Below are 16861 nucleotides of genomic sequence, written 5' to 3'. Positions count from 1 at the left end.
GCCATCTGGACCTTCTGGAACGCCGTCCCGTCCTCCGGGTCGGCGTTCTCCCTCAGGGCGCTGAACAGGGCGTCCCGGCCGCCGTCGGCGGGGGGGGGGCGTTTCCTGTAGCTGAGGGAGCTGCTGACCAAGGCCGACCTGCTCACCTCCACCTCCCTGGCAGCCTTCTTCACCTCCTTCCAGTCCTTCCCATCTTTCCCATCCTTCTCTTCAACATTACAAGCAAATCTAGAGGGAAACGACAGCAGGAAGGACGGAGGGAGAAAAGATGAGAGATGAGAGTACTGATCCACCGGATCCGTGGAGGATCCATTGGATCCGGTGGATCCATGGAGGAGGGAGACCAGAACAAAAGGAAACAGGATAAAAGAAGAACGTTTTGAAAAGAACTGAGAAAACGGACAGATGAAGAAGAGGAGGAGAGGAGCACCGGGAGGAACTGGGGCTCCAGCCGACCCCCAAGGTCTGCGGGATCTACTGGATCTACCGGATCTACTGGGTCTGCTGGATCTACTGGGTCTGCTGGATCTACTGGTCCTGCTGGATCTACTGACCTGGAGCTCTTCAAACTGCCGTCATCTGAGAGGTTCTTGGCAGAACCTTTGGACAACCAGGACTTGACCCCGTCCACACGGTCCTCCACCTCCGAGTCCGAGTCCCCCTGACTGGGAGGAGTCAGACAGAAGAGTCAGCAGGAGCAGAGAGGAGGAGGAGAGGAGGGGAGGAGAGAAGGAGAGGAGGGGAGGAGAGGAGAGGAGAGAAGGAGGGGAGGAGAGGGGAGGAGAAGAGGGGGGGAGGAGAGGAGAGAGAGGAGGAGAGAGGAGAGGAGGAGGGGAGGAGGAGAGGAGAAGGAGAGAGGGGAGAGGAGAGGAGGGGAGGAGGAGAGGGAGAGGAGAGGGGAGAGGAGGGGAGGGGAGAGAGAGAGGAGAAGAGGGGGGGAGGAGAGGAGAGAGAGGAGGGAGGAGAGAGGGGAGAGGAGAGGAGGAGGAGAGGAGGGAGAGGAGAGGAGAGGAGAGAAGGAGGGGAGGAGGAGAGGAGAGGAGGAGGAGAAGAGGGGAGGAGAGGAGAGGAGAGAAGGAGGGGAGGAGAGAGGAGGAGAGAGGAGAAGAGGGGGGGAGGAGAGGAGAGGAAAGAGAGGAGGAGGAGAGGAGAGGAGAGGAGAGGAGGGAGAGGAGGAGGAGAGGAGAGGGGAGGAGAGGAGAAGAGGGGAGGGTGCAGGTTAGAGCCAGAGGAGGAACCTGCTCCTCCTGTGTTAGTCTTGGAGCCTAGAAAGGGTCACTGGGGGTCAAAGGTTAGCGTGCACTCAGACATGCCTGCACACACTTCCTGTTAGGACAGACTCCCTCCTGGTCCAGCAGGCAGCAGAACATCTCACAGGTGAGCGACCCGACTCCAGCGGGACACCTGGGCTAACATGCTAACAGCTAACGGCTCCACATTCACCTGGACACCAGGTGATTCCGACGTGTTTCTGCCTCGCCGTCACCACACGGATGAAGGCGGCGCCGACTCATTAGGCGCCGCCGGAGCCTGGCGCGTGAGCGGCGCCGTGAAATTAAGTTGTTAGCTTAATAGACACCAGAGGGGCGGCGCCGCCCGGAGAACCGGGTCCACGTTGCTGAGATAGCTGCTAGCATCTCATCAACTTCTGGGTCTCAGGAGGAGACGGTGCTGATCCCATCATGCTCCTGGTTGCTATGGCAACCTGGTGACCTAAACAGGGGCGTGGGGGCCGCTTCTGTTTAACCGCGCGTTAGCATTAGCTTCCATGCAACCCTCGTCTGTTTTATTATTCCCAGATCTGAGAACTTTTTTTACTGCGGCTGGAAAAATTCCTTAAAGATGTGAAGAAGGAAACGAGGCCACGACGGGAGGGGGCGGCGGCTAACGCTAACAGAAGCTAACATTAGTTAAAGCCGATGGGGGCCTGAGGGGGGCAAACAAAGGCAGCGGCCAGCGGACGCTAATGGCCTGTGACACGTGGCGCCGCTGGTCGTACATCTCTGCTCCACGCCGTTACGTTCATCATTATCCGTATGGATCCTCGCTCCGCTCCGCCGAGCCGCTCCTCGTCCGGGTCTTTACCGGCGCCGCTGCTTACGCCTCAGATTTATGGGACCTGGCGGGCGCCGCCGTTATGGGCGGGATTCGACCCCGTCGCCTCCTCCCGTAGGATGATCCTGCTGCCGGACCACAGCTGCACCAGATGTTAGCGCAGAAGAGAAGCTGGGACTGTCAGGCCAGGCCGTGCACGTCAACATGCACGCTGGCAGTGACGCATCATCCTGCAGCTGCCCCCCCCTTAGGGAGTCACCACAGCTTCTAGAGGATCACGTGACCACGTGGACGAAGCTCAGTGCTGCGTAACATCTTTAAACAGATGGATGGAGGTTTATTGAGTGTGTGTGTGTGTGTGTGTGTGTGTGCGTGTGTGTGGGGGGGGGGTTAAAGGCTGCAGGGCTCCGCGTCACCCCCAGCAGAACTGGAACAAACCAAAGCTCCTCACGTTCGGTTCTGCCTTCTCTGATATTTTGTCACCATGTCCTGCAAACTAGCGACGATGACGATGACGAAGACGAACGAGAGAAGAAAAACAGTTACAAAGGAAAAAACCTGGAAAATGATCAGAGTTTCCAGACGTGACTGTTGAGAGTCCAGAGGCCCCTCGGTGGGGGGGCAGCCTAAAGCAGAGCAACTTGACAGGAAGAATGTCTGCTGCAGAAACAGGAAGTGATGTGGCTAGCCTAGCCTAGCCCAACATAGCCTAGTCTAACATAGCCTAGCCCAGCCTAGCGTAGTCTAACATAGCCTAGCCCAGCCCAGCCTAGTCTAATATAGCCCAGCACAGCCTAGTCTAATATAGCCCAGCCTAGCGTAGTCTAACATAGCCCAGCCCAGCCTAGCGTAGTCTAACATAGCCTAGCCCAGCCTAGCCTAGTCTAACATAGCCCAACCCAGACTAACATAGTCTAATAACCTAGCCCAACCTAACCTAACCCAGCCTAGCCCAGCCAGCCTAGCCTAGTCTAACATAGCCTAGCCCAGCCTAGCGTAGTCTAACATAGCCCAGCCCAGCCTAGCCTAGTCTAACATAGCCTAGCCCAGCCTAGCCTAGTCTAACATAACCCAGCCCAGCCCAGCCCAGCCTAGCCTAGCCTAACCCAGCCTAGCCCAGCCCAGCCTAGCGTAGCCTAGCTCCCCTGTATGGAGCCCCCCGTCCTCTGCAGCTACCTGTTGATGAGGTCCTCGTTGTCGTCGCTCTCCATCTCGTCCTCGATGGCGGCCTGCAGGTCTCCGATCCGCTTGAAGGCCAGCTTGAGGTCGGCCTGCAGGCTCTGATTGGCTGCCTCCAGACTCTCGATGTCCATTTCCTGTTGGGACACGAGGGTCAGCTCACTGACGCCAGCGGCGTGCTAACGCGGGCTAACGCGGCGCTAACCAGCTCGTGCTTCTTGCGGCTAGCTTCCGCCTCCTTCTTGGCCAGCTCTCCCATCTCCTCCTTGACGTCCCGGATCTGCCGCTGCAGCCGCTTGTTCTGCTCCTTCTCCCGGTTCTCGCTGTTGCTGCGCTGGTCCCGTTCCTCCGTCAGCTTCTCCATGTTCTCCTTCAGCCGGGCCACCAGGCTCTGGGGGAGGGAATGACGGTCCCACACACAAGTTAAACACCTGGGAACACCTCGGAACGCCTGGGAACGTCCGAGCAGCTCCGATCGCTGCTGTCGAGGTCCCACTGAAATATTCAAGCTCTAAATCTGAACACGCCTGGAAACGCGGATGATTAATGAGGAAACCCGGAAGACCGGCACGGCCAGGATCACGTTCAGATTAGACTTCCGGTTCCCGTGGAGATTTGAAACCAAACTGGAGCCCGGCGATCGATGCCGGCGCTCCGAGCGAAGCAGGGAAGAGCGGCTTGATTTGGATTATTCATGTATTCAGAGAGCCAGGAGCAGGTTTCCAGTCGATAAACCGTCTCCGAGGTGGACTCCGAACATTCCCGACACGTCCGCGGATCAAAGCTGACGAGCAGCAGGAAAAGGCACGTCCCTCCCCAGCGGAGCACCGGCAGCCAGGAGGAAGCTGCGGGAAAATCCATTCGTTCCGCGGCGTTCCTGATGATCCCACCGCTCCGGTGGGGAACCTGGGTGGCCGCAGCTCCGACTTCTCGTGGAGCAAACAGGAAGTTGATAATGAAAAAGAGTTTTCGCCACGTTTAGCCGAGGACGAACGCCGCCGGAGACGAGTGGGCGCCGTCTTCCGTCTCCTGGTAACAGAGGCTGCGCTCAGGAAACCGGGAACGCTCGCTCGGAGATCCGGAACACACAAAAACTTCAGCTGAACTTCAGGGGCAGCAGTTTTATAAAGGAGCGTTTCTATTTTAAGGGAATAAACGGGAACGTCCGGCGGGGCTGCGTGACCTTTTCCTCCCCCTCCCTGACCTCTGACCTCTTCCCGTCTCCCGGTACGCGCCCCCACCTGTGCCGAACACTCACCTCCAGGCGTTTGACCTGCGTCTTCTCAAACTCCAGCTTGCTCTCCAGCTCCCGGATCTTGGCCTCCTGCCGGCTGACCAGGGACTTCTCCACCATGGACTGTTCCTGGAAGTCCAGCTGGCTCTGGAGGGCCTGGAGCTACGGCACAGAGAGGCGGATCAGGACAACGGGAGAGGGAGCGTGGCGTTCCTCAGGGCTCCGTGTCCCCCCCCCCCCCACCACGTCATTCCCTCCTGAATGACATTAATTCCACACAGGGAATGTGCCGAGTCAGCAGGACTTTTGGGAACGCCGTAGAAGGTGGCCCCCTACCTTCTCCTGGACCTCCTGCTTCTCCTTCAGGGCCTCCTCCAGTTGGGCCTGGAGATCACTGATCTGAGCCAGGTTCTGAGCCGACTGGAACCAGAAAGAATCGGATTTAAAAACCCAAACGGAGAAACTCCCGAAAAGGGCCGGTGCTGTCCCGGACCTGTGCCACCGCGGCCTTGTGCTTCTTCATCAGCTCGTTCAGGTCCTCCTGGTCCTCCTCCATCCTGGACTGGAGGTCGTTCTTCTCCCTCTGGAGTCGACTCAGCTGCTCCTCCAGCTGAGGGACGGAGACACGAGGAGATGAGAGGCTGCTGCAGGACCAGCAGGACCTGGAGGACCAGCAGGACCTGCAGGACCTGCAGGACCAGGAGGACCAGCAGGACCAGGAGGACCTGGAGGACCAGGAGGACCTGGAGGACCAGCAGGACCTGCAGGTCCTGCAGGACCAGGAGGACCTGCAGGACCAGGAGGACCAGCAGGACCTGCAGGACCAGGAGCCTCATTCCTGGAGCTTTTATCATCTTTATCATCACGTCCGTCACATCCCAGCAAACGTTTGTCCTCCTCAGCTCAGTCACATGATTAAAGGCTGCGATCAGAGCGGGGGGGGGGGGGGGGGGGGGGGGGGGGGGGCGGGGGGGGGGGGGGGGGGTGACTAATGACCCTCAACAGGCTAATGAAGCGGCGGGAGCGAGCGGCCGATTCAGATTTATTCCCGTTTCTATTTTTACGGAGCTGAGATGAAACGCAGGAACTGGAAACAGCCGTCTGGAATCTGGGGCAGCGTTCCCGTCCCACGTCCACGCCGGCCCGGCGATGGCGGCGTGGCGGGACGCCCGGTGGTGGACGTTAGCATACAGAAGGCAGCTGGCGGCTCCCGACCTCCCGCCAGCACAGCTAACAACAGCCTGTCGACCCACTCTGTGGCTCCCTCCTCCTTTTCCTTTCGCTTTGGCGGGAAAATAACAAGGTGTCGGGACAATACGCGCGGCAATTTCCTCGAAAACGCGTGCAATTACGGCGACGGAACAGCGGAGAGCTGCCCACGCCGTCCCGGAGACGCGCCGTTAGCATAACGTCCTCCTTCTTGGGTTGTGGGAGATCAAATAAAAACCTCATTTGTCAACATTTACACACGCTCCCTCGTCCTGCTGACACCAGATTAGCATTTAGCGTTAGCGTCACCTGTTGAAATTAGCTTCTTTTGACCACCGAGAACGTGCTAAATGTGATGTTTGCTGCCAGTAGGTGGCGCTGTGAGTGAATAAGGGCGTGGTGACAGGTGTGAAAGGGAGGCGGAGACTCCTGACGCCATGACTTAGCCGCGATGCTAACGGCGTTCAGCAGGGGGCGTGGCCTGAAACTGATCTGAGCAACTAGGATTTATCGTTGGAACAAAACAACGGCGAGAGGAAAAAAGCTTCCGTCATCTCTCCGACCTGCAGCTGTGTCAACTCAATTATCTTTAGCCTCCACCAACGCCGCCTTCCCCTCGGGAATATGCAGTCGGAATGTTCGGAATGTTCAAGGTGCCGAGTCAATTAAATCAGACTGTTTGAGCCGCGGAGACGTTCCCAACCAGCAGGAGCGGAAGAATTCCACCTCCGTGGCTCCGAGTCAGCTGGAAACACGGCGAGAAGCAAAGAAAAGGAAGGCTGATCAAAAGCCTGGGAGCAGATTACCATGGAAACGGCCCTGTCAAAGGATGGGAAAATATTAAGGTGGGGGGGGAGGAGAGGGGGGAGAGGGAGGGAGGGGGGAGGAGAAGGGAGGGAGGAGGGGGGAGGGGGAGAGAGGAGGAGGGAGGGAGGGGGGAGGAGAAGAGGAGGAGGAGAGGGAGGGGGGAGACGAGGGGGAGGGAGGAGAGGGGAGGGGGAGGAGAGGAGGAGGGAGGGAGGGGGGAGGAGAAGAGGAGGAGGAGAGGGGGGGAGGGAGGGAGGGAGGAAGGCTGAAGGGGGGGAGGGAGGGAGGGGGGAGGAGAAGGAGGAGAGGGAGGGGGGGGGGGCAGGTGTGTCCTCCAACCCTTGATGTCTGACTGAAGGATGCCCCCCCCCGCCCCGACACACATTCATTTGTGCTGCTGCAGCCTCCACGACACAACCATCAGAACCAGGACCCGGACCAGGACCAGGACCAGGACCAGGACCAGGACCCGGACCAGGACCAGGACCAGGACCCGCACTGACCGCCTGCTTGGCCTTGGAGATGTCCTCCATCTGGACGTGCAGGTCTTCGATCTCCACCTCCATGGACTTGCGGGACTTGACGGCGGCGGCGCAGGTGAACTCCGACTCCTCCAGCTGGAGGAGGGAACACACACAGTTAGGCCACGCCCCCGGGGCCTCCTGCATTAGCCCCGCCCCCTGCTCCAGGTGAGCTCACCTGGTTCTTCAGCTGGGCGATCTCCCTCTTGCTGGGGGCGTTGTTCTTGATGTGGTCCAACATGATCTGAGCGTCCACCAGCAGGGCCTTGGTTCTCTTCAGGTCTTTCCTCAGACGCCTCTCGGTCTCCACGTCCCCGCCCCTCACCTGTGGAGACAGGTACGGGTGCTGACTGGGCGTGGCCCAAAGGCGCCGGCCGCCATGATGGTGCTCAGACGCACCCTGTCCTCCGCCGACAGCAGCTTGGACTCCAGCTCCCGCTTCTCCTTGGCCACCTTCTGCTTCTCCTCGTACTCCTCCTCCAGCTGCAGCTCCATCTGCTTCAGCTGGAAACACCAGTGGCGCCCGTCAGTGGCGGCTCTGGGGGCGGAGCCTACGGCAGATCACCGTGGCAACGCCCCCCCCACGTCCGTCTGAGCGTAGCACCCGCTAATGGTGCGTGGGCTAACGGGCGCTCGGCGGGGACGAGGCCGCGACAGCACGGGCGGATAAACAAACAGACGACGGCGTTAATCGCCGCTAATGGCGAGCCGCCGCCCACCTGCGCCCAAACACTCGTCCGTTAGCGCGGCGCCGCGGCCCCGTCGCCGCTAAAACAGCTTTTAACATTTGACTCCGCGAGTGCGATCCAACAAACAGAGGTGGGCGTTTGTTCGGCCGTTAGCTGCGGTCGCTCACGGCGGCGTGGGCGTTAGCGGCCGACGCTAACGGGCTAGCGGCCGACGCTAACGGGCTAGCGGCGCTCCTCACCTTCTTGCTGCAGGACTGGCGCACCTCCTCCACCTCCTCCTCCTTGCTCTCCACCTCCTTGGCGTGCGTCTGCCGGAGCCGCTCCATCTCCATCTCCAGACGCAGCTTGGCCTGCTCCAACATCTGGATGGAGCCAGCCTGCTCATCCAGCTCCTCCTCCTGGTCCTTCACCTTGGCCTCCAGGTCCCGCATCTGCTTCCTCACCTGGAACAGGAAGTGGGCGGGGCGTTTAGAGGGACGCCAAAGGACGCGGCGCTGACAGGAGGACAGAGACCTTGGCCAGCGAGGCTTCGTCCTTGGACTCCTGCGAGTTCAGGTCCTGCAGCTCCGCCTCCAGCTGGTCCAGCTTCAGGTTGAGGGAACACACCTCCAGGTCCTTGTCCTGCGGGGCGGAAGGTCGGGAACGTCAGGAGCAGCACGGAAGGTCGGGAACGTCAGGAGCAGCACGGAAGGTCGGGAACGTCAGGAGCAGCACGCCATTATCACAGCGGGACGCCGGCTGGGTCACGACCGCGTGGCGGGTCCCACAATTAAACCAGGAGACTCCCGGCGACCTCCTGACCTTTGAGAACGGCTCACGGGAGTTGCGATCGAAAGGTCAAAAGGTCAACCGCGGTCCTCACAAAGACTGAAAACCAAACGGTGGGTGAGGGTGTGAAAAGGAGGAGGAAGATCCCAGACCTCCAGCTGCTGTCGGAGGCCGAACACGTCTCCCGTCAGCATGTCCTTCTCCCGGGACAGCTTCTCCCTCAGAGTCCTCTCTCTCTGGACCTCCTCCTGGGCAGCACTCAGCTCGCTGTCAAACCTGCACACACACACACACACACACACACCCACACACACACGCACACACACACACACGCACACACACACACACAGGAGTGCTTAAAACCATCTGAAACCTACAGTCTGCAGGTTTCCCGTGTGTGTGTGTGTGCGCGTGTGTATGTGTGTGTGTGTGTGCACGTGCGTGTGCACGTGTGCGCCGACCTCCTCTGCTTCTTCTCCAGGTCGTGGTTGCGGCTCTGCTGCCCCTCCAGGTGGAGCTTGGTGTCCTGCAGCTCGGCCGTCAGCCGCTGCGTCTTCTTCTTCAGCTGCTGGACGTTTCTCTGGGACTCCTCGTTGTCGGCCTGCAGGTCGCTGATCTACACACACACACACACGCGCAGGTGTTTCACGGCGTGAGAAGCGCGGCGGCGGCGGCGGCGGCGGCGGCGGCGGCCTCACCCTCCGCTCCAGCTGCCGTTTGTTCTGCTGCTCCAGCTCCAGCTTGTCCTCGGACTCCTGCTGCAGCCTCTTCTTGGTGAACTCGATCTCCCTGATGGCGCGCTCGTACTTCAGCCGCCACTCGCCTCCTGGGCACCAACACGCACGCCGTTACCCTCGGACGGCTTCTTCTCCGTCAATAAAAATTCATTTTGTTCCGACCCAAAACCCAAAATGAAACGCGCCGGTTCTCCTGCATCGACCCGTGATGGGGAGCAGGGACGGCGGCTTCTGAAGCCGTTTAAAGGTGGGCGGGGCTTGTTTTAGAATTAACTGACATCATCGGCGCCCTTCCCGACACTGACCGCTGTCGTCGTCCTCCATCTCTCCGTTCAGCTCCGAGGCCCGGATGAGTCGGGCCTCCATCACCTCCATCTCCATGGACTCCATCTGTTTGCTCACGCTGTCGAACTTGGCCTGGGGGCGAGAGGAGACGAGAGCGGGAACCATCCTGGATTAACCCGGATTACAGCTCGTTGGCATCATTTCCTCATTCAGGATCTGGTGTTGATGTGCTGCCTCTAGTGGCCACCCGGGGGGGCGCGCCCTCCCCCTCAGGAGGGGGTCCAAACGGCCCCACGAGGGTTTTTTGGTTATGAATGAAAAGATTCTTTGAGCTTGGAAGAAATAAGTTGTGAGACTTTGTACAAAGGAGCAAAGTGGTGAAAAATTCAGTGCTGTTGGATTCCTGACTGAAACATTTTAAACGTGCCAAAGCCCAACTCACACGGGGGGGAGGGGGGGGGGGGCAGCGCTGCCTGGCGTCGCCTAAACGGCGTGTTCAGTGGACGAGGGCCTGATCATCAAAGACTTCCCTAAAGTGCTTTGAAATCATCAAAGACTTCCTTAAAATGCTTTGAAATCATGGAAGAATTCCCTAAAGTGCTTTGAAATCATCAAAGACTTCCATAAAATGCTTTGAAATCATCAAAGAATTCCCTAAAGTGCTTTGAAATCATCAAAGACTTTCCTAAAGTGCTTTGAAAGCTTTTAAACAAACTGGAAGTATCTGCCTAAAAGCTCCTGCTGCCCTCAGCATGTAAACAGTCTCCATGCTAGGTTGCTAAGGCATTAGCTCAGCTTCCCAAAGTCACCACTCAACGGCGACGGACTTCGGTCCATCGAACGATCGATATCGCCGAGGCCGCGTCGCAGGATGAAGACGTGATGTTGGGGAAGAACTCAGGTGTTTATAGGTGAGAAGATACTGAAGCAGCAGAGGAGCAGCCTGCCCCCCCCCCCCCAGGCCCATGATGCTTTAGGGAATTCCCAGCCTGGTTTTTCCACGGTGTGGGGGGGAATGTCGTGTTCCTGTGCCGTCCCACCTGCAGCTCCTTCAGGTCCTTCTCCAGCCGAAGCCTTTCGGAGGTTTCTGTCTCCAGCAGCTGGGAGGCCGACTCGCCGGTGTTCCGCTCATCTGCCAGCTCTGACGAGAGCTCGGTGATCTGTGAGGATGGGCAGGCACACACACACGCACACGCATGCACACACACACACACAGCGTCAGTCTGGATCCACACGATGACCTGAGAAGTTCCCAGGAACAGAAGGAAATCCGCTGACTCCATCGGAGGGTGAAGTGGAACTCTGATGTGTCCTGATAGCTCCCAGAACTCCCAGTGTGTGTGTGTGTGTGTGTGTGTGTGTGAGTGTGTGTGTGTGTGTGTGTTTACCCGGCTCTCCAGACGGTCGCTGTTGAGTCTCAGCTCGTTTCTTTCCTTCTCCACCTTCTCCAGCTTCTGTTTGAGCTGCTGAATCTCCTCCTGCCGGGAAGAGAGACGTCAGCAGATGGTTGAATTAATCGGCACCAAGAAACAAAAAACGGTCAAAAACTCGGGAGAAAAGCGAGTGAAAATGTTTTATTCATTTCTAAAATATTCTGCGGGCGTCTGTTTGTGACGTGAGCTTCACGCTACGCTGAGCCGCTGTGCTGTTGGCGGGGGCCACGTGCACCTGAAAGCCACGTGCACACTCACGTCTTTGCCGCGGATCTGCTCTCGGTCAGCTGAACCTCGATCAGGGGCCTGACGGTGGTGAACAGCTTCCACCAGGGCCAGCCCTTCACGCCCCGGTTCTTCTTGATGTTCTTCTGGATGCAGCGGATGGCCAGGTCCTGGATCTGATGGGGGGGGGGGGGGAGGTCAACCAGAATGCTAACTGTTGCTAACTGCTGCTAGCATTCTCCTGAGACGGACGAGATGACTCCACAGCTAGCTTGTGGTTAGCCTGATGATAACCTTTAGCCCGAGGGATCACGGAACGATCATGACGCTAGCATGGCGCTAACGACGAGCGACAGCCTGACAGGCCACGCCCACACGGTTGCGGTGTTACAGTAACTGCTGCCGGCGGGCGACAGTTTAATGAGGGAGAGCGGCGGCGGGCGTCCCCACCCGCCGCCGCTCTCCACCGTTCATGAATGTCAAAGACGCCGCGTCTTCAAAGCCGCCAGACGAGCTCCTCTGTTTGCCCCCCCCACCCGCGCTTCCCCTCCTCTCTTTCCCAGAGAACTTTTAACTCTGGCAGGAAGGAAAGTCCCAAAAGCCGGTGAAGAGAGCAGAGAGGGAAGAATCCACAGGCTCGACTCGGAGGAGACGCTACGCAAACGTGCTTTGATGTTCAAGGACACGCTCGCTCGCCGCCGGACATCAAAGAGCAGACGCTCGCCAACACGCTCCTCACGTCGCCTCCGATCGGGCCGCTCCGGACATGAAAGACGGAGAGCTGGAGAACCACGCGGCTCCAGCCTCGGCCCGCCTTCGCCGGCGGCCATCTTACCTTCCTCTTCTTGAAGGCGTGGCGGGCCAGGTAGCCTCTGCAGGCCGCCTGGAACAGCGTGATGTTCCTCCTGGTCTGAACGTCGCGCTGCTCCTCCAGCCGGGACAAGGTCGCCGCTCTGAAGAAGACCTGCGGGGGGACAGGACGCCCGGGTCAGCCGGTTCCGAACGGTGGCGAGGACACAGCGGTCACGCCGACAAATATTTGTCACACGGAGAAAAAAAAAACAAAGTTTTAACCTTCGCCGCATCTCTGGCGCGGCGACAGAATCGATGCGCATCTCCGATAAAGGAGCGGAGGAATGGACACGTGCCAACGCGGCACTTAACAATTTCACAGGACAGTCAATATCCAATCACTTTGGACCGGCTGCCATGGCAACGGGCCCAACAGCGGCAGGTAACGAGGGGAGGGTTCGCGATGGCGGTGGAGGAACGCCGCGTCCTCCCGCGTGCCCACGAGCAACGCTTCCACGCCTACAATGCTTCGGTCCCGCCTCCAGACACACGTGTTGCTTATTGATGCGTTCCTGACTGGGATAATCACCCAAACATTTCTCTGGAATATTGGGAACGCCGACCAGCGTTCCTGTGAGAACTTCAGGAAGGTTCGCCCCCACGCCGAGGCCGCCGCCCCCACGCCGAGGCCGCCGCCCCCCGCCGCCACGATCTCGTGGACAGAAGCATCGGCCTGTCTGTTGCTTCCTGACGGGCTGTTCCTTGACCATCTCGGAGAGGCGGGATCTGGCAGCGGCTCTGCCGGGACGCAGACACCAGAGATGATTTAAACGGGAGCGGCGAGGACGCTGAAGGTGAAGACAGAAGAGGGGGCGGGGCCCCGCGGGCCGGCACGCAGCCTCCGGCGTCGGAGCTGTAGCCGCAATAACTCAGACTTTAATTATGTTTTTAATTAAGGCTGCTGGATGACGACCAGCTCGTTGGCTGGATTTGACGGCGGCGCCGCTGCTCACTGTCATCCAGCTCTGCTGCACATCCCATAATGACATCAGCAATCACCTCATCAATGGTAAATATCTGCTCCCTCTCCTTGTGAAGGTGCATTTCTCCTCCTTCACCCGGGGACCCGCAGCAATCCTGAGATATTTGAACCTTGAACCTGCTGGCCAGGGCGCAGCAGCGCCCCCCCACGGTGCCCGGCGGCACTGCGCCTGCGCGTCGGCCCAGGTGATGCTGAAGCTCCTGGAGGACCTGTTGTGCTCACCTTGCTCAGGCCCATGTGGTAGCTGCTCTTCTCCAGCTCCAGGGACTCCAGCAGCTCCTCCACCGCCTGGAAAAACAAAACCCAGAAAAGTCAGAAACCAGGTAAACAAAGCCACGGGTGTTTGCGTCGTCATGACCTCGCCGCCTGGAGGACGGTGCCTCGGCGTCATGGCAACAACACTTCAACAGCTCATGCAAACGCCTCCCTCTAATGTGCCTCTGGAGACTTTAGAGGACAAAAGAAGCGAGGCAGCGAGGCTCCTCGGGTCGTTTTACCTGAGGAGGCATCAATATTCAAGACAAATGTTGTTTTCAGAGACACGGAACAACATATGAAATTTAATGAGCTTCAGAGTCGGTGGGAAGAGAGGAAGGCGGCTTCCTGGTCCTGAGGAGAACCCGCCGCTCCCCGAGGCTCCAGCATCTGTCCCTGCAGAGGTTTAGAATATTTTAGGGGCTGTTTTACAACGGCCTGATTTGGACTTGAGAGGTTTGGATGAAATCAACAGATCTTTGGGTTCTACGGGAGTCGGAGGAGACTCAGGAGTGGGCGCAGTCTGCTGGATTTGCTCTGCTGGCGGGAACAGCAGGAGGCCGCCGGCGCCGGCGCCGTTGAGAGGACGTGACAGAACCGGGCCGCCGCTGGAAAAAGAGCCGAGACATCTGACAGACCCGGATTCTCCCTCCAATTACGCGCCGTGCTTTCATCCGTCATCCCGACAAACGGGTCCCGCGAGTTCTCCTGCCCGTCCACGATCACCTCTAAACGCCGCGGCGCCGCCGCCGGGTTCACTTTAATCTAAAGAGCAACGCCGGGACGACGCCGCGGAGCAGAGAACCGCGAGGCCGGACATGGGAACACGGGGAGGATCCAGACGTGGGCGCGGAGGCTAATCGCTCCCGTAGAATTCCTGAACGGAATACAGAAAAGAGCTTAATCACACGCTCAGGGACGCTCGGCAACCGTTCCCACCCTCGTACGGCAGGAACGGAAAGATAATGAGACGGGAAAAAGTGGAAAGAGATGAGAAGAATGGAGGAGGAGAGGGGAGGGAGCGCCCTTCCTCCTGCTGGTAATTAATCAGTACAGTAGCCGTATGCTGCCAGCCTGCACAATCATAATTAATTACACACAAGAGCGCTCTGGGAAGAGGACGGCGGAGCGCGGAGGACAGGATGCCGGGGCGGGATAAAGGGATTCCGCTCACACCGGGAGATTAGAATGTGAAGGGCGAGGAGAGGATCCTGCTGCACCTTCGGAATGTTCGCAGCAATTAGGAGGCAGGAATGCTCTCCTGTTAGCCGCCATTAGCATTATCTCAGAGGAACCTGGCTGCCAAACTCCAGGAGACCTGAGCGTGACGCTTCCACTCGGGCCTGTAGGAGGACGGAGGTCTGGTTCTGGTTCTGGTTCTGGTTCTGGTTCTGGTGCTCAGCCACTCACCCTCTTCTCGTCCGTCACGATGTATTGGCGGCCGTGCTTCTTGGTCAGGTGGGGCGCCAGGACGTCGAAGCGCCTGCGGAACTCTGAGAACACCATGTGGTCCGGATACCCTGGAGGACAGAGGCAGACGGGTGAGGACAGCCGGACGGGTACCGTTGGACCTCCGGAACCGTTGGACCTCCGGAACCTTCTCCCACGCCCTTACCCTGCCTGTAGAGGCGGAGGGCGTCCAGCAGCTTGGAGCCTCTCAGCTGAGCCCTGAGGAGGCCCACGTCCAGGGTCATCAGGCCGGCGTCCTGGCTCTCCCCGTGGGTCACGCGGGGCTCCCCTCCCCCGCCCACCACCTCCGCCTTCGGCAGCAGGCAGTGGACGAAGTGGACCTTGGAGCGCCGCACCATGTCGATCAGAGCATCCTGGGAGAGGAGGAGGACGGCGGGATGAGGAGGAGGAGCGGCGGAAGCCTTTCCCGTCCTGCTGCTGGACTCACCACTTGCAGCTTGATCTGGATGCACAGGCTCTTCTTCTTGACCGCCGCCACGCCCGTGGTGAAGGTTTTCCTCATGCTGGTGGCGCGGCGCAGGGCCAGCTGGGAGCTGCCCTCCAGGCCGGCGATGGAGCCGGACAGCACCGTGGCGCCGCTGGCCCGGCCCATGAACAAGGCGCTGATGTTCTTCCTGTGGTGGCGGCAGAAGACGGCGAAGGTGACGCCCGCGCTCTCCACTGACAACAGGTTCTGATCGTCTCTTACTTCTGGGAGTCCTGCAGCAGCGTGGCGGCGTTCTGGGCCGCGGGGCTGTGCCGGGCGTGGCCCAGCCAGCCCTGGCTGTTGTACTGGACCCAGTCCGTCCCGTGGCTGTGGCCCAGAAGGAAGAGGTGAGGCTTCTCCCCGCGCAGGAGCAGGTTCGCTCCTGAAAGCCACACACCTGCATTAGCTTCTGCACAGGTCCAGGAGGGGTCACGACCTTCAGGGCTCACCTCTGTTGTCCCCCTGGGCGGAGCCGTAGTAGCTGAAGAGCCTCTCCAGCATGGTCTCCTCAGAACCTCCAGGCTGGACGGCCTCCTCCTCCATCAGCCACAGGAGGCCACGAGCCTCGTCCGTCCTGGCCAGAGTCCGGACCTGACGGGGGGGGAGAGGGGGGGGGAGACTGGGGTCACCCTGAGGTGGTCGTTTACACGTTGGGGCCATTTTGGATGAAAAAGCTCAGCGAGAGAAATCAGGGTTTGAACAACGGTTGTCGTGGCCCAGAGGCTGCTAGCATGTTAGCACGTTAGCACACGGAAAACCGAAGCCGGAATTAATTAAACAGACTATTTGCTCCCGTCAGTGGTTGAGAACGGAGCAGTTTTGCCGCCTTGTTTGGGCCTCGGCGCCGTCCTGGCCGCACTAACGAGGGCGGACGCCCACGGACGCCTGGAACAGAAGGTGCAGATGTGCGAGGTCTTACCAGAGCCTGAGTGGATGCTTGGTCAATAGCTGCTACAGACAGTGAGGTACTGGACTCTATGTCATCTAAAGCAAGTTCTATGTTCTCCTAGATGCAGGACGGGACAAAGAATCAGGTTAGTCACCTAAAATACAGAAGAATTATCCAGAATTAACAGTGAAATGAGGTCTGATTGGGTTTGGAGAAGACCAGATGTTCTGGAGGGACCCGAAGGTCCTGACAGGGCGCTGCAGCCGGTGGAATCTGTTGGTGCCGCCAGAAAGTCCGGGAGAATTCCCAAATATTCTCCCTTTCAATTCCCCTTTTGTTTGAATGAAAGTGAAGACGATTTAGGTGCGCGTGGACCCGGCACGGACAGAAACCACCGGAGCTGGCAGCGGCGCCGGAGCGTGGGCGGAACCATCGGCACCTCCTTGTATCGCTCCATCTCCCGGACAAAGGTGCGTTCCTGGAACAGCGTCTGCAGCCTCTCCTGGGTGTAGTTGTGGCAGAGCTCCTCGAAGGTGGCGCCGCGCTGCTGCTGCGCCAGCCGCGGGTTCTGGAAGCCCGGCGTGTCCACGATCAGCAGGGAGCAGAGGGAGTGCTGACTGGACTTGAGCGCTCTGAGGAGCACAAACACCGTCAGGACGGTTCCGACCCGTCGGGAGCAACAAACGGGAGGAGCGTCGGGAGGAAACGGACCTGTTGATGAGGGAAATGACCAGCGTGAAGAGCTCGGAGTAAAGTCCGGACGCCATCGCCTCCAGACACTCCAGAGCCGTGACTTTAGAACCTG

At 59.1% G+C, this 16861-nt stretch overlaps 1 protein-coding gene and 1 long non-coding RNA gene across 2 annotated transcripts in view; both read right to left on the bottom strand.

Annotated features, from left to right (window-relative positions):
- LOC130534495 (unconventional myosin-XVIIIa-like) overlaps nt 1-16861 on the bottom strand; it is a 37360-nt gene that overhangs the window by 1737 nt on the left and 18762 nt on the right. Inside the window, 31 exon segments of the mRNA XM_057048650.1 lie at nt 3-228; nt 555-665; nt 2507-2551; nt 3232-3371; nt 3440-3625; nt 4493-4630; nt 4805-4888; nt 4962-5078; nt 6988-7101; nt 7184-7330; nt 7405-7509; nt 7934-8137; nt 8208-8315; nt 8615-8738; nt 8924-9078; nt 9161-9288; nt 9505-9616; nt 10525-10644; nt 10873-10962; nt 11176-11198; nt 11201-11318; nt 11978-12106; nt 13199-13264; nt 14642-14751; nt 14847-15054; nt 15129-15315; nt 15390-15549; nt 15617-15758; nt 16087-16173; nt 16496-16688; nt 16768-16858. Of these exon segments, the coding sequence (XP_056904630.1) occupies nt 3-228; nt 555-665; nt 2507-2551; nt 3232-3371; nt 3440-3625; nt 4493-4630; nt 4805-4888; nt 4962-5078; nt 6988-7101; nt 7184-7330; nt 7405-7509; nt 7934-8137; nt 8208-8315; nt 8615-8738; nt 8924-9078; nt 9161-9288; nt 9505-9616; nt 10525-10644; nt 10873-10962; nt 11176-11198; nt 11201-11318; nt 11978-12106; nt 13199-13264; nt 14642-14751; nt 14847-15054; nt 15129-15315; nt 15390-15549; nt 15617-15758; nt 16087-16173; nt 16496-16688; nt 16768-16858 (3968 nt within the window).
- LOC130534497 (uncharacterized) lies at nt 2558-3225 on the bottom strand. The gene is made up of 4 exons (XR_008952916.1): nt 3092-3225; nt 2915-2934; nt 2775-2799; nt 2558-2744 (listed from the first exon to the last, which is right to left on the bottom strand). It is a non-coding gene; the product is annotated as an uncharacterized LOC130534497 (long non-coding RNA).

Source organism: Takifugu flavidus, chromosome 12 (genome assembly GCF_003711565.1).
Source record: "Takifugu flavidus isolate HTHZ2018 chromosome 12, ASM371156v2, whole genome shotgun sequence".
Classification (NCBI taxonomy): domain Eukaryota; kingdom Metazoa; phylum Chordata; class Actinopteri; order Tetraodontiformes; family Tetraodontidae; genus Takifugu; species Takifugu flavidus.
This window is presented reverse-complemented; position numbering and strand designations above follow the sequence as displayed.